The 18,898-nt window shown below is 52.0% G+C and overlaps 1 protein-coding gene across 2 annotated transcripts in view; it reads left to right on the top strand.

The window, feature by feature from the left end:
• Fhos (Formin homology 2 domain containing) overlaps nt 1-18,898 on the top strand; it is a 152,707-nt gene that overhangs the window by 32,935 nt on the left and 100,874 nt on the right. For both annotated transcript variants that reach the window (XM_084589062.1, XM_084589060.1), the window contains exon 2: nt 8,306-8,427. In XM_084589062.1, coding sequence (XP_084445188.1) covers nt 8,306-8,427 — 122 coding nt within the window. The remainder of the gene's footprint in view (nt 1-8,305; nt 8,428-18,898) is intronic.

The raw sequence follows: 18,898 nt of genomic DNA, 5'->3' as shown, positions 1-18,898 counted from the left end.
AGCCGAATCGCCCGTGGTGTCGATTCGGCTCGACTCTAGCCCCGGTCTGCAGCCTCGACTGCAGGCGGCGCGTGTTTCCCTTAGCCGACGTCGGTGTGGCGTAGTCATCTACGGACAAGAGTTTTGGACCTGCTGCAGTAGGAAACAGCTTGATAAAAGCGTAGCAAGGCACTGACAGTAAAAGCGCTCTGGCGTCGAAGTTCATGCAAACGTGTTACTCTAGTGTTTCGTGCTCGCTTTTTAAGTTCATATATCACTTGAAGGCTCATCACTGCCCCGTCGCCAGGAGTGTGTTGCACGTTGTAATGGGCATTTCCGCCGATGTGTGGCTCCCATTGCGAGATGAGTTCTCTCTATCATCCATGTATACAGCGGCGCCGGCAAAGCACTCTCTGGTCATCACGTTTTCCTCAAACGCGTTCCGTAACTTCTCTTCTTTGTGGCCGGGCGCGCCGCAATACTTCGCTACGTTTTTCATCTTCCTCCTGCTTCGCAGGGTATGAGCCTGTCTTTCAGCCGCCTTTTGTTTGATCCCTGGCTTTAATGGAAGCCAGACAGCGAGTAGGGCTTGGCTCAATGAGCGTCATGTTTGGCGCCCTGCCTGAGGCTTTCTTACGTCCGGAAGGCGCTGTACAATTTATACTAGATACATTCTATTGCGCGTTATTACTTTTCTTTTCTTTTTTTTTTTTTTTAGCTGGCGAATGGAAAGTCATTTTCTACGTTTATGACAAAGTTCGGGCTTACATTAGTCCCCTCTTGTGACCTTGCACTGTCACCGGGGCCTTTGCGCTGGCAAGTATAGGGGTGATCTCAAGGATTTGACTGCATCAGGGAGGCGGCAGTCTGCAGGGGAGAGGTGACGGCCCGGCGAGGTTTCTGCTAGCGATGCGCCGCATCTTTCCGTGGCAACGCCGTAGTATTCTTAGCACTATTCACTTCGGTCCAGTGCTGAAGTTTGCCAAACGCGTTCCCTTGTAATCGGCTAATATCGACCGAGTCTAGTCCTGAATTGTGAGAATAGTGTTAGCGAATATGCGGGTCTGCTAGTTTTGGGCTTGAAAAAAAAAAAAAAACACATAAAAAGCGCCCGACAGGTTCGCGACCCTCGCGGCCACCTGTGGCCTGGAATCCCCTTGCGGGGGTTCAACATTGCCATCCCGCAGTGCTGCAGGGATACCGCATCCTGGATACCGTTAGCGTGGCCGCTGGGAACGAGGGACGCCTCTGGTGGAGCCCGCATGCCCGCGGGTTCTCGGGTCGGGAGGAGGGCGCCGCGTATCTCGAGGGCCGAGCACAGTTTATGGCCGCCGCTGCTGCTGCGGCCGGTGGCGCGCAAGGCCAAGGTCGCCCACTTGTTGCCGGCGTCTCCTGCGAGCGGTCTGGCCTGTCAAGCGACGCCTGCGGGGTAGAAAGGATCCAGCAGCCGGCCGGCTTCCTATCGCCGCCAGTGCGCTGCCGAAGCCGGTTCTCCGGTCGCTCCCCTTTTGTCGCTTCTCGTGCTGGTTTGGACCCGCTTCCACGTTCTGCTTCAAAAGCAGCGCCGGCCACTCGGCCGACCCGCGGAGTGCTGGCGAAATGCGCGCGCGCCGCTTCTCCGACAAATTTTATGCCCCGCTTGGACGGCCGCCGGAAACAGCTGTGACCAGCTGTGTCGGCTGTGTGACCCGCGTCACGCTGTCTACGCATGTTCGCCGCCAACGAAGAGGCGCGGCAGACAGGCCAGCGTCGCTGTCGTGCGCGCTTCCGAAATCTGGCCCAAGCGGTGAAAGTTGTTTGCCCAATTTTCAACGCCTGTTCTGTTCCGCTCACGCCAAAATGAGTGCGCAGCGTGTCCAACGTATTGCCGGTCGCGGAGGAAAGTAACAGGATGACGCGGAGGTGTCGACTTCGCCACTTCGCTCGCACTCTGTTGCGACCACCGCTGGCGTCTCGTCGAGCAGCCTGTTGGGCGCGAGCGTCTTGCAGTGTGTCGCTGGCACATGCCTGCCCCGGGGCGGCCCGACCGTCGTGGCGACCGGGAGCCGCGGTGGCGACGCGTCAAACCGGATCCCGATAGGGGCGCTTCCGATTCATCTCCGGATGCCGTGCGGATCCCTCTCGCTCGGTCAGCCTGGAAGAGTGCCTCGCCCCCATCCTCCTCCGCAGCTTCGTTCCGCTTCCGTGGCATCTGCCGCGGGAAATAAGCTGGGAACAGCGACTCTGAAAGATGTTGCCCGTCGTGCACCTCCTTTAAATTCGTGCGTTCCGAGAAATCACTGCGCCCGATCTCTTCGGGCGTCATCGTGTGTCTTCGGGGCGCTGTTTGCAGATCTTTCTTACGCGGGTGCAGACAAGCTGCGAAAGCACTGGTGGCCCCCGCGAACCCGCCGCGGGACCTTTCCTGGCTGTGGAACTGCTTTGTGGTTGCCTCTTTTGTTTTCGTTCCCGATGTGCTGTTACTCCCACGCTGATAAAATAGTTTTGTGCCAGTCTGCAGGGGTGGAAGAGCTGCTCCATTCTGCTCCAAACTGCTTTCCCTGCTCCAAACTGGTTGCCGCGGTGTTTTGCTATCAAATTTAGCTAAACGCAGGAATGATAGCAGTGCATCGGTGGCAGAAGTATAACACTTCTTGCACTGGGCTCACTGCAAACAAAATGTTCACTAGCTAGGGAAGTGTGAAGCATAATTTAAAAATTTTTCGTACGTTAACTTAATATGACCCACGAGCGATTGTGAAAAAAATTCAATATGCACCCAGGCTTTTGAATCGCCGGTGGAGAGAGAAGCGAGAGCAGCAAGGGACGCAGACTGCGCTAGCTACCACGTTAGCTACCACAATCTGAATTTTGGATGCACCGATATTGTAATTACTAACCCCTCGCTGTTGCCATGTATTGGGGCCCGAGCGCCGTCAAGTGAATTAACGTTCGCTTTTTGTCTCGGGTCCCTCATTTCTTCTTGAAATGAAAATAAACTTCAAACTTCAAACTTAGCGCGGTAGGAACCGTTAGGAAACTCGTTCGGCTGTAAAACATGCACAAGTTCTTCTAATGCTTTTTTGCTTTAGAAACAAACATGCACTTCACCATTGAACCTCTTTATCAATGACAAACGTGCCAGGCCTATCCCAGTCGAAAAAAATTACAGAACGGTGTCAAAAATGCGACAAAATATTCTGTAGTTTTGTCTTGTAGTTCTGTCTCTGTAGTTCTGTAGTTTTTCTGTAGTATATTTCTGTTGTCTGTAGTTCTGTAGCACTTTTCTGTTGTAATTACAGAAATTTCTGATGTTACTACAGAATTTTCTGTTGTCACAACAGGTTTCCCGTCAAAAACTGCACAGAAATTTTGTGGTAACAACAGAAAAATTTCTGTAGTTTTTTTCCGACTGGATGTCAGGCAAAAGCATGCTTGAAGCGCTTATAGGGTGCCAAAAGTGCCAATTACTAGAAAACTTGCCAAAGCTGTTCGAAGACCACACAGGGCCTCCTATCGCCAACTTGTTAAAATTGGAACCCCAGTATTGCTTAAGCAAAAACACGACGCGCTACTGGTAGGAGGCAATGAAGTAAAGAAGCTGAAGGCGGGAAAGGCTACCCTTCAGTGTCATCTATCCTCCCTGAAGGCACTACTGGCCAGTGGTTTGGTTTGGTCTATGGGGTTTGTAATGTCCCAAAGCTACAAAGTCTATAAGAGACGCCGTAGTGGAGGGCTACGGAACTTTAAACAACCTGGGGTTCTTTAACATGCACTCAGTGTATAGCACACAGGCACCTTGGTATTCGCCTCCATCGAACAGTGGTCCGGGATTCGAACCCGCATCCTCGGGCACGGCATTCGAGCGTCCTAACCACTGCGCCACCGCGGCGGATCTGCTGGCCTGTGCTCGGGAATTTATTATCACAGACGTAAGGTCAAAGAACATACTCAAGATAGCGGAAATGTTCCCATTGATTTGAACACCCAAACTAGTGGCGCTGCTTGAGCGCATCGAAATGCGTTTGAATCTATATCAAGTCAAAATAGGCAAGAGCTTGTTGTTCGTTCATGAGGTGCATAAGCAAGCGTTCCGCTGCTGCAGGTCTGTTCCGATTGGTTGATTGGTCAGCACGTGTTGTTTTAAACATCATTACATGTTTTGGCCGTTTGCCTTGCCTTGTCAGAGGTGCGTGCATAGTCGGCGAAAGCAGTGAACGTTGCATAAAAAGGAATAAAAGAAGGGATTTATTTGTATGTCAGGAATGGAAAGAGTGAACAAGCTCTTAATAATGCCAGGCGTGATATTCGCCCCAGGTGGGCAGCCTCGTCCAGAGAGCCGTGGACCCTAGCCATATCCCTTGTCCGGTCGACGCGACTGCGCGCTGGTAATCCACGCTGGTGCTTGACATGTGGGTCTCTCACTTCTCTTCCGTTGGGTCCCTGGTGGTTATCGTACCATCCAAACTACGCTGCAAAACTCTTGTTCGATTGCTGCAAAGCTGCTCCAAAATGCCATTACAACTGCTCCCTGAGCAGCTCCAAAATGCTCGAGCCTGCTTCCAGCCCTGCAGCCAGTACTGTTCCCGCGTGTTGCGGCAACGTTTGCGCAGTGGCCCGCGATCCCCCCTTTCTCTCATACCAGTGCATTAGGCATACGTGTCTGCGGTACTGGATACGGGACCACGGCGTTTCAGTGGCCTGTTAGAACCGCTGGTGCGAATATGAATATATCCTATCAACTGCGAACTGTATAGCAAACCCGACTTCTCGTGCCGTACTTCAGTTGCGAGAGAACCTTACGACAGTTTGTTCGTTTGTAACGATGCTTAGAAGTTCGCTTCGCGAAACACACACAACTCGGGAGGAGTCGATCGCGACGAAAGCCATGTTTAGAGTCTTTGAAAATGCGCAAATTTGCTGTAGAAAGTGCAGCAGTTCTAGAAATTCGCTTCTCGCAGCCCTATGCAGAGCTTCCAGTTGGCTATTGAGTTGATCGTTGGCTAAATGCGATGTTTCTACATGGTTGTATTGGCATATATCGCTAGGTTCCAGTAGTTTCCCTGTCACGCCGGAGCCGCTGGTAACACGGGAACGGATTGCCATGTGCGAGAAGTTCGGTCACTCCTAGCAGCAGTGACAGTCCGAAATCACGATCGTGGCTCTTCACTTTTGTTCACTGGAGTCATCGGTGCGCGATGCGGTGCTTTTTGGATGGGTGTCTGTGATGGCTAAATGGCAGTTGGTCATCGTATGTGCACGAAAAGATCTCCTGCTAATTCTATAGGAGACCGTCATGCAGAGTGCGGAGAGTCAACAAAACAATAGTTTTGAAAGCTTGTCAAGAGTAAGGATCGCGATGGATGTCACCAGGCTGGCTTGCGTCGCATGTGCCACATCAGTTGCGCAGCCACTGCTGGTTTTGAGTCTCCGCTGTTCGCTCATGTGCGACAAAGCCGGCGAGAGGTGTCGAAAGCGGAGCTTCTATGGGGATTGCGCTCTCGCATGTCTCGGTGCGCAGGAGGCTTTGTTTCGCAGCGCAAGTTTGCGCCGCGGCATTACGGTGAGCGCTGCAGTCAAGCTTTCGTCAATCTGCTTTCCCATGACCCTGGGTCAGGTTCGGCGGCGACTTACGCGTCTCAAGAAGGTCGTTGAACATCGGTGCCCAAGCGAGACATGCCTTCCTTCAGCCGGAGTTTGTGAAACAGCGTCGCGGTGCGCGGCGGCAAGCTGTCGATTCGCTCTCGGGGGCGCGCGCGCCGTGTTTTTGACCACTTCATTCGGAACTGCTAGCCCGAGACAAGCACAGCGCGCCTCGCCGACGGCGCTTACGTTCTTTGTTCCCCCCCTTTCCATTCTGTCGTGTTCCGGTCGAACATCGCTAGCCCAGTCGACCGGAAAATGGCCGCGCAATTCTCCAGCCTCTCGCGAACGGCTCCGATCGGCCCTCATGCAACTTGCGTGCTTGCCTCATTCATAAGCGGCTGGCTTTTGTGTGCCGAAGCCCACTGCGCGCGTCGCCGCGCACAAGCAGGCGCGCCTGTTGACTGAAGGGGGCTCAACTGGTCGCACGGCCTCGACCGTTCGCGCCTACCGGAGCAGGCAGGGAGGGACCTGAATGCACGCGTCGGCTTGTCCGCCCAATTGTCATTAGGCGCATCGCTGTCGTTTGCTGCAGTTTCGGGTGGGCAGTTCCGGTACGATGGCGCGACAGTTTTAATGCGAGCTATTGTGAGGTGGTGAGTCGAAGTTCGATAATGCTTTATCTGGTCTCTCCGGCGTTACGTTTGAAGAGGATCGCTCAAAATGGTGGTCCTTGCGCAAAAGGATGCTGCAAAAATTGCTTCCCAGCGACAGAGACACATTCAAAAGATTTGATCAAATTTCCGGGCGTATGATCACTGTACCACTGAGATCATGACTGTTGATGAGCGCTGACCTGTTAAGAATTGCAGAAGGCTATTAAAGGGGGAGAGGGGGGGGGGTTGCGTTACGGTGGCGCACTTTTGTTATTACGTCACGTCATCGACTTTAAGTCTTTATGAAGCGGTCGCCCGTTTGTCGTGTGCACTTCGTTCGATTATCTCTGTCCTTTTTTTTTCTTTTTTGCTGCGAAATTACCAAAATACCAATGGATCACTGAAACCAGCTCGTAAATGCCTAATTGCGCCTTCAAATAAACTTCGACTTACATGATGTAAGCGGCCGTCGGGAGTTCTCACGACATATACCGGTGTCCTTGCAGCATTATGGCTCGTTCACACTTGAACATTCGGCGGCGAGAGCGAGCCAATTCCGCCGCCGCGGGAGAGAATCCACCGGAAATCTCGGCGGAGAGCCAAATCGGTCCGGGACCGATTCTCGCCGCCGGATTTTTTTTCCGCCGAATTCATCAGAATAGGAAGGCGAGGAAGTTGAGCCGGCGAGGCCCGCGGCGTCGACCGGTTAGCATCCCTCAGGGGCCAACATGGCAACAGAGTACTCGCAATCGACCATCGGCTCACGATAATTATGACGGCCACAACCGAAATGCTTTCGATGCCGTGAAGCTATATTATGCATTTTTTTTCGGCGGTATCTTTTTTCGAGAGTTTCCACGTTTCGTTACGTCGTTTCGAGCGTTTCGAGAGAGACGATGATCGGCGCGGCTCTGACACTGACGATTAACGTACAACTAAATCTGGAATCAAATAATGTGGTCTACATGCATAAGAATCTTCACAGCTGTTCTTGAGGCCACTATAACACGATGGTTACTGCCAAAATGTTCACTGCAGGCTCAGAACAGGGCCTGCGCATCAGAGAGGGGAAGAATGACATTTGCAATAAGATCGACGCTCTCCTTGGTATGAGCGGAAAATATGCCCCTTTTGATACGATGCCTGCAAATAGCACGTGAAGCTCTTGCGGCCACATTACGTGGGTCAAATGTGCCATGATTTAGTGAAGAATTGAATGATAATGTGTTTTTCCTTTGACACTTAGCATATGGATGCTTTTCGTGACGCACGTAGCTGCAGTCGAGCGGTCAGGTCAGGGTTGACGGGAGCCTCGCAGTCGAAGCGGCGACGGCGGCGATATGCTGGCTCAGAAGTGTGAACGAAGGAGCGTGTCGGCGGCAGCGGATTTCGCTCGCTCGCTCCGCCGAATGCTCAAGTGTGAACGAGGCATTATGCAGGCCATCATTAAAGGCAGAGTTGACTGGAAGTCGAAAACTGCCAAGCAATTTTCGCCTGTCAAACAATAGCGCATCCCATTGCATTCAAGTGAAGCGCTCTGGGTTCACCGTGCAGAAGCGACTGAGTCTAATTTTTGTCCACACTAGAGCGGCCGCTATATAAACTAGCACCGTACGTTTTGCCAGCGCCTGCCTTTACTGTGGCGCGACCGAGGCAGGGCATATTCTGGGGCCATAAACATGGTATTGCAAGGAGGATGTCGGTCTGACTTCGTATCATCCGATGCAGCCGCTGTTCGCACCGCGTCCCGGGCGTTGCTTCCGTGCTTTGAACCATTTCCTAACTAACCAATGGAACGGCGCAAGGAGACGGTCTCACCTTGTTTGGCTGCACCGACCGCACCTTGTTTTGACTGCGATGTGCATTTGCTTTTACATAACATGTCTCTGTTTCTTTTTGTCGCAACATTCATGTACATTGGCGTATAAAAAGGTGGCGTCTTCTGAAATGAACTCAGTTGGTATATAGGCGCCCTTTCTATCCCTCTTCTTTTCCTGTGATCGTCTCCTTGCGCCGTTCCGTTGGTTAGTATGAACCAGCTAGCCCTTGAGCAAGTACTGCTACATTTCCTAACTGTCGCTTCCCTTCTTGCTCCCACCCTGTCGCAGTTGGACGACTGCACGCTCCAGCTCTACAAGATCAATGCAGCCGACAACGACTATGGCAGCTACCTGGATCTCGAGTCGACTATCGACGAGCAGGGCGACGACTTCGACGGATTCCAGGACAAGTGAGTCTGTCTGCTCTGACATGCTCGCATATCGTATACGCGCGTCTGTGGCATTGTGTGCGAGCACGGCGAGGCGCATTTAAGGCCGGCCCGCGCGACGCGTACTCGCCGCGGGGTCGCTTAGATTCGCCTGGCTGTTCGCCGCACCTCGCGTGGGGCCGAGCGGTGTAGCTGGGGAAACGGGTCTCCTTTGTCGGCGGCGTCGTTGTACTGAACGAGATCGGACGAGAAACGAGAAAAAACGACTGTGGGCGTAAGTGAGCTAGGGAATTGCGAAAGTTTGTTATGAAACGGCGCACAATTGCGGCGTCGTGGCGAAGATATTGCTAAAGTGTCTGTAAACTGATGAGCGTCTACAAACGACGCCTTGAATCAAAGCGCACAAAACTTCGCCGTGAAAGGATTGCGCACTCAAGGAACAATACACAACCGTGCGCAAACGACGTTCTGGAATGCGAATTGGATGACTCATACGAAGTGGAAAATTGACAAGATTTGAAAAGGGATTTCGAGAAGCTGCTTGTAGCCGAGAACCATGACGGAACTGTTGCGACCTTTTCGGCAGTTCAAGTTGATCGATTACATCTCACAGCTAGCGGTGTGAGGCGTCTGCGCAGTCTGATGCAATAAGACAAAAGAGGGCATAAAAACGGATGGCGGTGGGAGGGGTGGGGGCGAAAGAAGCATGCACTATAGACCTTGCTTTTTTGTTCTTTTCGTTGGAAGCATCTTGGTCTCGTTTTCTATATGTGCACTAGAGCCATGCACCTCTGCTTAAGCTCGGCATTGGAACCCGTGATAACCAACCTATAGCTATTCAAACCTTCGTAGGAAGTTGTCCCATCTCACAGCGCCCATCTCTGAAATGATGCATCGTACATGCATGTGTGCACCGGTAGCAAAATGCATTTCTGGGGGCCTACAATGACACGGTGGAACGCCTCTCTTTCGGCGTCGTTTTGTACGATACGCGAAGGTGGACAGTCCCTCGCGAGGCGCAAATTCGAATACCATAACATATGTGCCGTTGGTTTCGTGATGGAACCTTGGGGCTGTATTCCGTAACGTTTCTTTCGTTCTCTCTCTCCACCCCCCCCCCCCCTTTTTTTTTTTTTCGCCCTCCGTCGTTGGTGCCGTCCGTTACCACTTATGCCGCCTGAAAGTCACGGCCAAGAAAGAAAGTAAAAGGTAGACGAAACGAAACGTTACAGATCCCTCACTAAACGCAGAAGCTCACTCCTTGCATTATGTTACACTTTGTCAAAGGTGCTGCAGAAAAAAAAAAAAAAAAAAGAGCTATCGCAGTCCTTCTTCTCCGTTGAAGGACGACTATTATGTGTCGCCTGTGGCAACACCGGTCGCTATGTGTTGCCAGCGCTCGGTAGTTGCGTCACCGGGGCCTCCTCGCAGGTCAGCGGGCTGGAGCGAGGAGGATCTCCTTGGCTGCCCTAAAGTCCCTGCCCTATGTCGAGATGTTAGTCATTAGGCGCACGCGGATCAGTGGCTGCGTGTGCTGTGCGCTCTTGCGGGCGACGCTGCAGCAACACCTCTGCTCTCGGCGACAAACGACGACGCGCGTAGTGCGCACGGTGCGCGATCATTCGCAGCAGCGGCGCGTGGTCTGCGCGAGTGTGTGCGGTTCATTAGGGAGCAACCGATGCGCCTAATGGACATTCGCTGTGTGTCGCCATCGTGGCCGCAGTGGTGATGGATGCAGCTGGAGGGGAAGCATCTCGGCGCAGCTGCTCGCGACAGCTGAGCTTTGTTTGGCGAGCAGGCCGGTGGCTGCTGTGCGATTTCACGGTCGCGCAAGCAAGCTAACGTTGCGCTGGTGCTCTGCTGAAAACGCACGGATTCTTTCCTGTCTTCGCACTTCGAAGAAAGAGTAAAAAAAAGAAACTAGGCTTTTAATTCTTCCTGTGGGCGACTCCGTCGGCTCTCGTGCACTATGGGAACGAGCGTTTTGCTTGCCTTTCACCGGTAACGTGCGCAGGGTTAAGCTCACTGTCGAATTTGGCTTGCTGGATATATTTTTGCAGCATGCGACATGGGGCTACATGCTGGTTTACTAGCAATAAGCACCATGATGTAAAAGCGTCATCTTTCACTCATAAAAATATGCCTTTGTATTTAGAGCTTTAGCGTCGCATTTTCCAAAGCTGGCCTTCTTTAAAGGGTGTTTTATTTATTTATTTTGTAACGTGCTGACTATAATTTCAAGTTAAGGTTATGTGCACACTAACCATGTAACCATCAGATTAATCACTGCTTTACTTGTGGTGCTGTCAGCGCATACTGCATGGGTCAATTCGTTTGAGCATAGCCATACCCCCGAAATTTGTTTTTACTTTTGGTAGAGAATTGCGATTGTGTCGGCTTATGTAAGTCCGCTTCTACAATTCGCACCGTCCAAGCCTTCTGTAGTATAGATACTCTCGTGAGATACGTCAATGCTATGCGATGATTTCTGTGTGCATTATCCGTTGCCAAGTAAACACACGTGTTTCTGGTGTTTTCGTTAAGTGTTGCGTAGTGTTACACACTGGCTGTATAGCATATATCACGTTTCCAAGCTGAGCATATGTCAGCCTACGCTTGCGCTTGGTCGCGCTCACAACGAGCCTTACTCGTTCAAGTAACACCTGCGCGGCATTTATAGTTACATCAAGAGTTATGCCAATCGGCGATCCAGTGCAGAGCCCTGAATCCGTAAAGGATTGGTCAAGTGGTCATGGAAGCACACTTTTCGGTTCCCGGAACAAGAAAGTGTGCTCCGGATCGCCCATAGGAATGCGCCATTAGTTGAAACGCTGCGCTCTAACGGAAATGCGCGCTCTATGTTTAACGCGTGAAGGCAAGGGTCAGGTGAACGGTCGTGCGCGCGAAGTGCTACCGCCCTGGCTGCTCATTGAGCGTTCCTCTGGTTACTGTTATCGTTGCGCATACCCTTTGATTTCGCTACCCCCAGGCGCCCGTCTAAATTGGCTAGCGGACGCCAGTGATACTCTAGCGTCGAGACTCGGGCCCCGGGTGGGTCTCCGTCTTTGTTGCGCCGCAAAAATAGCAGCGGCGGCGACAGTGCGGAGTCGCGCGTGCAGCGTTGCGCGGCCGCCGTGCGCGAGTGCGTGTGCGCCAGCACTGAGTCAGCTTAGCCGTGCTCTCCAGTGCCGGTGCACGAAGGACGCAAGAAGGTTTGTCGAGTTGTGAAACTGCGGGTAAGAGCCCTGGCTCGGCGGGTGACCGCGATTGGTGGCCCTGGGCGACACGTGGCTTCCTCGGATCCGGTGACGTCCCCCTCCACCCGTCCTCCCTCGCCCGTCGTCGTTTTCTGAGCGCTCGCGCGAAACGCAAAAAAAGAAAAAAAAAGAAAACAACCGGGGCGGCGAGCGCGCTTTTTGGCAGGTGGCGGCCGCATTCCTGCGCCGCTCCGCAGGAACGCCGTACGGCGGCGCCACGCGCCGGAACGTAGGCTCGCGTGGCGCCGGGGCTCGGGCCCCGGAGTCTGGCCCACCTGGGGGAATCCTCATGCGATACTAAGAAATGCGGTCTAGTCGACTAGTCGAGGCTCTGCTGCGTGAACTAGCGATGATTAGGGAGAGGAACAATACCATATGTAGTTGCATCAGATAGCGAAAGTGTGCGAAGGTAGGCTTTGGGCCGCGCGTTATTCCCGAGCGTAGCCGCGAAAAAAAAAAAAAATGCGTACAACGAGGAAAATATGCTCCTGAAAGCGCGGTTCTTTCACTCGAGAAAAGGCCGTTCCGAAATTTTTTGTGGCGGCGAACGTCTTGCCTGTTGCCCGTTTGGCGATGCTTTTAGCGAGCTTCCTTCTTTACAGCGACAAATGGATGCTCTTACAGTTCTTCCTTCCAGAAGTAAACCTAGCAGCTCAAGGCTCAGGGGGTAAAAAAGAAAACAAAAAGTGGGAAGGGGGGCGGGGGGGGGGGGGGGAGTTCGTGAGGGGACAGCGTATGGGCGACTGGGGCCAAACTCTGAGCATCGCCAGAACGTATGTACTCACGGGGGTGGGGCATCTGCCTTATCCAATCGTATCGTTTTTTCTTTTTCTTTTTAGGGGCTAGAAAACCGATTTCCAGTGCAGCGTGCAATGCGCGGAGGTTCCTCTGTGAAGAGGAAAAGCTTTTTACGGTCTAGCAGAGACGCTGTCTCCGGGTCGGTTAGCGCCGACGTGTCGCGTTCGGGGGGTTTTGCCGCTGCCGGCACAGCGGACGGGGCCACTGCCAGCAGCTTGGATGAGGTGTGTTGCTACCGCGGTTTCCCGGTACAGTCACGTGCTCTCGCTGCTCGCAAAACACTTGGCAGCGAGTCGCGTGAGGAGGCAGGACTCGCATACGTGCACGAAGGAGCGCCGTTATTTCCGGCTTGTCTTCATTACTGGAATTCGCTGTGCCTAACGTGAGACGTATCTATGGACGAATGCAGTGTTCAGCTTGTACAGCCTTGGTCAGAAATCCCGAAGCCAAATGATTTTCATCTCAGCAGCAAAATCAAGCCGAAGACTAAAGGGCCGTGAAATGCTATGAGATAGTTTTTTCTGTGATAAGAAATAATTTCCTAGTGTTTAACATGCCATCTGGCATTTGATGATGGCGTGACGGCTCCGTTTTTGAGGCTTAGATAAAAATCCTTTGGCTTCGGGACTTTTGTCCAAGACTGTACATTTCGGTTTTGCTGGGCATATCGCTTCGTCACTGCTCAGCTGCCAGTCCACGGACGAGGATTCCTCAGAACAAACAAACAAAAGAAAAAACGACGGCCGATTTAACGTGGTTAGTCCAAATGCGAATTAGGTGCGCGAGGACTTTAGTTTTCAGTTGGGTTTCTTGTTACACACGCTCATTAGCATACAGTCTATCAAAAAAAAAAAAAAAGGAGGAGTTATCTGCCTTGTTCTTCTTCAGACAGGCACAGCGAAATGGTGAGAATGGCTTTTTCTTCTTCCTATTCTTCTTCTCCTTCATTTTATTCACATCTGTCACGTCGTGTAAAAGACCACCCGACATAGATGTAAAGTTCGGCTTTAAACATCTTGCATAACCTAGGAGTGATTCGATATATATCCGAGGGACCCCGTGAGTTCGATTTCCACCTCTACCGGCTTCAGAGAGACGTAAACAGACTTATTGGCGACATCGATGAAACGGGACTGTTCCGGGGAGATCGATTTGCATCTCAAATGAGCTACCGGGGTTGGCAACGGCTTCAGAGCCTGAAATTCAGACAGGCACAGTCGAAATCAGTGAATGGAGGATGTAGCGCTAGCACCCTAAAAGCAATAGTGCTTTCCTCGCGCCCGGACTGAAATCGGCACTGCACTTCGCGGATTGCCACTCGCTAGTCAGGACAGCAGTGCTCGATGTCTCGCACGCTCCAAGGCCGCGAATAAATTTCATTTCTTCACGACTTCCGTGGCCAGTAGGTATTCGCTAGTGGATCTAGCTGTATCCTACATTGGCTGCAGTTTTGCCGACTGGCCGTCCTGCTGCGGGTCCGTTACGAGCGCTGCACCAGGAGCGCACTGCTTGGGTTCGCCTTCTCTGCGTTCGGGGAGCTGACGTAAGCCGTGCGTGGTGAATTTGCGGCGGAGCTGGTGAGGTGTCATCGGCAGTGCGTTCACGCGTCACGCGCATACGCGTCTCGTCTTTCCACCTACAAACGGTAATTTATCCTTTGCGGCGCCTTGTATCGGCTCAAGCAATAGCTGAAAGAGGCGCTTGGGACGCGTTTGTGGACATGGAGGTCCGTGCGGGCGCCTCTTTGCGCTTCAGCTGACTGATGAGCTGGCTCTAAGTTATGTGCAGCAACTGCACGCCTCGCGGGTTCGCCGGGTCACGGCGGTGGTATCTTTGGCATTCAGCTGCTGAGCCCAAGCGGGATCGAGTCCATCAGCCGCATTTTGATCGACGCAATGCTTAAAGGCGCCTGTGTGCTGCTCGATGACAGTGGGCGTTAGAGAACCCCTGGTGATCTAAAATAATATCTCCGCTCCGTTTCACAAGTTGTGTGCAGCACTATGAAATTTAAGGGCAATTTCGGCCATCCTGATTAGCCGAGGCTGCCCCTACACATTTCATAATGCTGCACACTGCTCAACGGAGATTCTACCCCTGCGCCCGTCATAGCTTAAGCGTAACTTTGGGCCCTTAAACCCGCGCACTGTACTTATGTACGCAGCTCTTGCTTTGCTCAGAGGATTATGGTGTGCCTGCGCCGTCCAAGTGAAGCAAGTACGCGTGTGTCATCTCTTTATCTGCTTCCCGCTTCTTCCTGAGCGTTTCCCATAACTTAAGCGATTGAGTCAAGGCTCCCCAGCGTAGCGTTTTGCCGCGACTGCTGCCAGCGTTTCAAGGTCCAGGGGGCCGACATTTCTGGAAAATAAGGATCCACGTTTCGACTGCAAAGTGAAGGCGCCTTTTTTTGTTGGCAATTCTGCGTCGTTGCTAGCGCCGCTCTGCCCTATGCATACCTTGCCCTATGCGCGAGCGAAGGGCGCGGGCTCCGCCGACATCACGGTCTAGCGCAGACCTGTTCGCGCTTTGTGGTCTATCGGTGACGCGGAGTGCCGGGTCCGTTACGCCCGAGCAAGTCGCCGGGGCCACCAGCCGGGTTGGGCGTCGACGAGGTCAGTACGTGCTCCACTGTCGATATAGCCGCGAGTTCAGGACGCGGTCCATGGGAGGTCGCTGCATGCTGGAAGCCGCAACATGACCAGTCTCGGAATTACAGTAAATGGGAGGGAAGAAGACGATAATGCTAAAGGCAGTGACACGGTCGAGACGCATATTAGAACCCGACAAAGACCCATAGCCGCTTCACAATGCACACGTGGCAGTGGTGAGTGGACTATTGCAGTATAGTTTGCGTTGGTCAAAATAGATGCAGTAGAGAATGCAGCATGAACCAAAAGCTATATACTTATAAAATAGGCCGCCACAGTTTTGAAAACATTACCAGCTCTTACTGACGTTTCGACTTGGGGCCTGCGTATATAGGAGACCCAGGCATGGGCATATTAAAATCTACTACGCGTTCGCCGTCCGTCGTATCTGGGGTTAACCGCAATATAGTTTCACCAAAAACATTTGAAGTTGCTGAATTTTTTTATTATTATTATCGAGAGACCGACTCGTTGTTCTCCTATCTGTTAATACATTCGCTGTGCTTTTAGTTGACTCCTTTGTCGAGGGTGAGGGGGAGTTGGGAAGTTACTCGTACGCCGACGACATGCCGGCACTGCGATGGAACCACGGCCTCGAGGCTAGAGCAGCTAGAGTGCTGGCCTCCACTGGCACGGAAAATCTCTCTGGGGACGCACGCGTTCCTCCTCGGCCGCCTTGTCCACGGCAACCTCTTCCATCCGCGCGGGACGTCACGGGGAGGCGCATGACTCACGCGCCTGTTCTCCTTTGACTCGGCCGCTCGCAGGTGACGGCTCGTCCGCTCGTCTCCCGGCGGCGTCACAACACGCCTGCTTCTTTTTGAGCAGAGATACATGCGTGCGTTAACCGTTGACTCAAAGCGAGCGTGCTCAGTGCCAACGTGTCGCAACTTGCTGGCGGTTTTCCCTGCGGACCTCGCCAGAAGTGCCTGCTTTCTAGCGCGTGACTCAGTTTATTTCTGGCGCGGTAACGCGACAATCGGTCTTTCTGCCGAAACGGTGACAGTGCCATTGCTCCCGATGCGCACCGTCGTCTCGGCCGCCTGGCAGCGAGGACGCGCGCGCTTCGGCCTCGCACACTTGCCACTTGGGTGGTGTAACTGGCCCAGGCGTATCTTGTGACAGTTTGCGCTTACACTGAGGGCCCCAGCGCACGGGAAGCGGCGACGATGGAACGATCGGTTACCCCCCCCCCCCCCCCCCCTTTTTTTTTTTTTATTGGTTTAGATGCTCAATGTGCACTGTCAGCTACCCAACACGTGCTCAAATAATCAGTCACATTGGGTACTAATCTTGATTGAGTGATTTGAGATGCCCCACTCGTCTTCCTGACGCGGCTTAACCTCTGCCTATGCATCTTCAGTATACTTTTGCAAGTTTCGCGTGAAGTCTGGCCTTTCTCGGCTCAGCTTAACCCCATGGCCTCGAATTATGCCTTCCACAATGCCTGTGCGATCCGCATTGCCCTTGACTAACTGGTGGTGTGCGTTCTACGCCTTTCGTGACAGCAGCCGCTACTGTTTAGGCTCCTCTTGCACGCGTTTACTTACGTTCCCTGTGGCTGATCGTACGTAACGTGCTGTGCTGTACACGGGCAAACACTTGTAAATGTAATCGACGGCCTTATCCGTGCCATGTTCGCTTCTCCAAACTTCCCAATAGTTTTTGGAGGTTTTCGACTGGTGTCCATCTTGGAGGTTTGAATTGTGAAAGAAGCTTGTCGGTTGAAACTAGCCGCTCGCATGCCTAAAGGGAAGGGGGCATTGAAGTGCATTTAAGTTATTACATCATATTACGGACCAACTTCATTCCTGTCTGACCTTCATCCGAATACTAGAACATTTATGGAGAAAAGAAGGAATAGCAGATGAGCCGGTGTTCCACGCTGGGTGACCTCGGGATCTGGAACGCTGTTGGTTGATACCTTAAGGGTCTTATTTTTCTTTGCCATAACGCGCCTGGTATCAGCACAGTCGTCTGTCTCAAATATTTCTTCGCAGGCGTTACTTGCTCGTACAAAATACATTCTCGATATCAGTGACAAGTTTCAGCGACACATTCTCTTTCGGTTTCTGTTCTCGTTCGACGTGATGTGTAGTGTGATGTCATGACACGACATAATGAAGCTACTGACCACTTCGACTTGGCGGGAATCGTTGCGTAATTGACGTTTTTCGGAGGGAGGGGGGTGGGGGGGGGGTAGTATCAAGTTTTGCACAAAGTGTGCTGAAAATGCCTTAGTGGTACCAAACTTTTGCTCCCAATTTTTCGACGTTTCCGAACCAAATTCGCGATGCACAAAACCGTCTTCAGCACAGTACCAATGGTGTGGGCGTGATTGTACTCTGTGCACCCCGCCAATTACAGTGCCGATGGCTTCGCAGGGGAGGCGTGAGAATTTGGAATTCCGAGGCGCCTTCCTCTCCGCGGGGGTTCCCGTGCGCTTGTGGCATCTTGCCAGGCGTTTCCCGACGGCTCAGTTGCGGCGCCTTTCGCTGCCTCTGCTTTCTAATCGCGGCCTGGGTAGTCGTCGAGGGGCAATGCATGTACACCAAGATGGGGTTTGTTATGTTTGTAACAAATACAAAGCAGGTTAGTTAACTATAGAGAAGTAGCCACCGCCACCACCATCGTCATCATGGACTTGACTACTTGCACTGCAGGACAAACGCCTCTGCAATATCCTGCAATTAGCCGGGTCCTGTACCAGCTCTATCCCTGATCCCCGTAAACTTCTATTATCAGCCGCCCACCTATCCTTCAGCCGCTCTCTGCTACGCTTGTCCTCTCTCGGGATCCACTCTGTTGCCCTTAGCGACCATAGGTTATATTGCCTTCGCATTACTTGCCTTGCCCGTGCCCATCTCTTCTACTTGATTTCCTCTAGAATATCATTAGCTCGAGTTATTTCTCCGACCCACTCTGCACGCTTCCTGTTTCTTAACATTACGTATATCGTATATTCGTTTCCATCCCCTCTGTGCTGTCTTCAATTTAAGTAGAATCCTTTTAGTTAGCCTCCAGGTTTCTGCCACCATCCCTCTCTCTCTCTTTGGAGGTGAGTACTGGTAATTAGACACAGCTGCTAAATATTTTCCTCTTGAGGGATATTGATAAGCTGCCATTCAGTATCTACGAATACTTTCCAAATGCGCACCTTCCCAACCGCGTCTTGTTATTTCACTTTAGCGGTCCGGATCTGCAGTCGCTACTTGTCCGAAGCAGTATTTATCCCCTTATACCACATTCAGCACTTCGATGCATATCGTAAACTGTTGTTTCCTTCCGAGGCTTACTTTGTAAACTAGACTATAGCCTTCCGCATATTAACAGCAGGCCTGTCATGAATCATCATTTGCAATTCGTCCCCTAAGTAAGTTACATAGCATGCAATGCAGTGCTATAAGCTAATCGAAGATTATTTAGGTGTTTGCCATCAACTCTGATTCATAATTGTTCCTAGTCCAGATTTCTGAATACTTGCTCTCAGCAAGCTGTGAGTAGCACTGGAGACATTTGCCTAATCTTCATTATGGGGATCTTATTCCTTTCCGTATGGAGGAGAGTATATCTTTCGGTAATTTCACATGGCTCATATACACCCTGATTTCGCAGTGCCTGCTGGACTGTTGAGGTGTGAGACTCTGTCGAACGCCTTGTTGCAACCTTTGAAAGATATATGCATAGGACTTGCTTATATTCCCAGCATTTCTCTGTCACCTGATTGATATAGTGCTAATGCGATCTATTGTCGAGTAGTCTGCGAAAGCCTGCTTAGATCTTTTGGTTGAT

This window comes from Amblyomma maculatum, chromosome 1 (assembly GCF_055883805.1).
Source record: "Amblyomma maculatum isolate TAMU_Amacu chromosome 1, ASM5588380v1, whole genome shotgun sequence".
Lineage (NCBI taxonomy): Eukaryota > Metazoa > Arthropoda > Arachnida > Ixodida > Ixodidae > Amblyomma > Amblyomma maculatum.
Note: the sequence above shows the minus strand (reverse complement) of the source record. Positions and strands in the feature narration are given on the sequence as shown.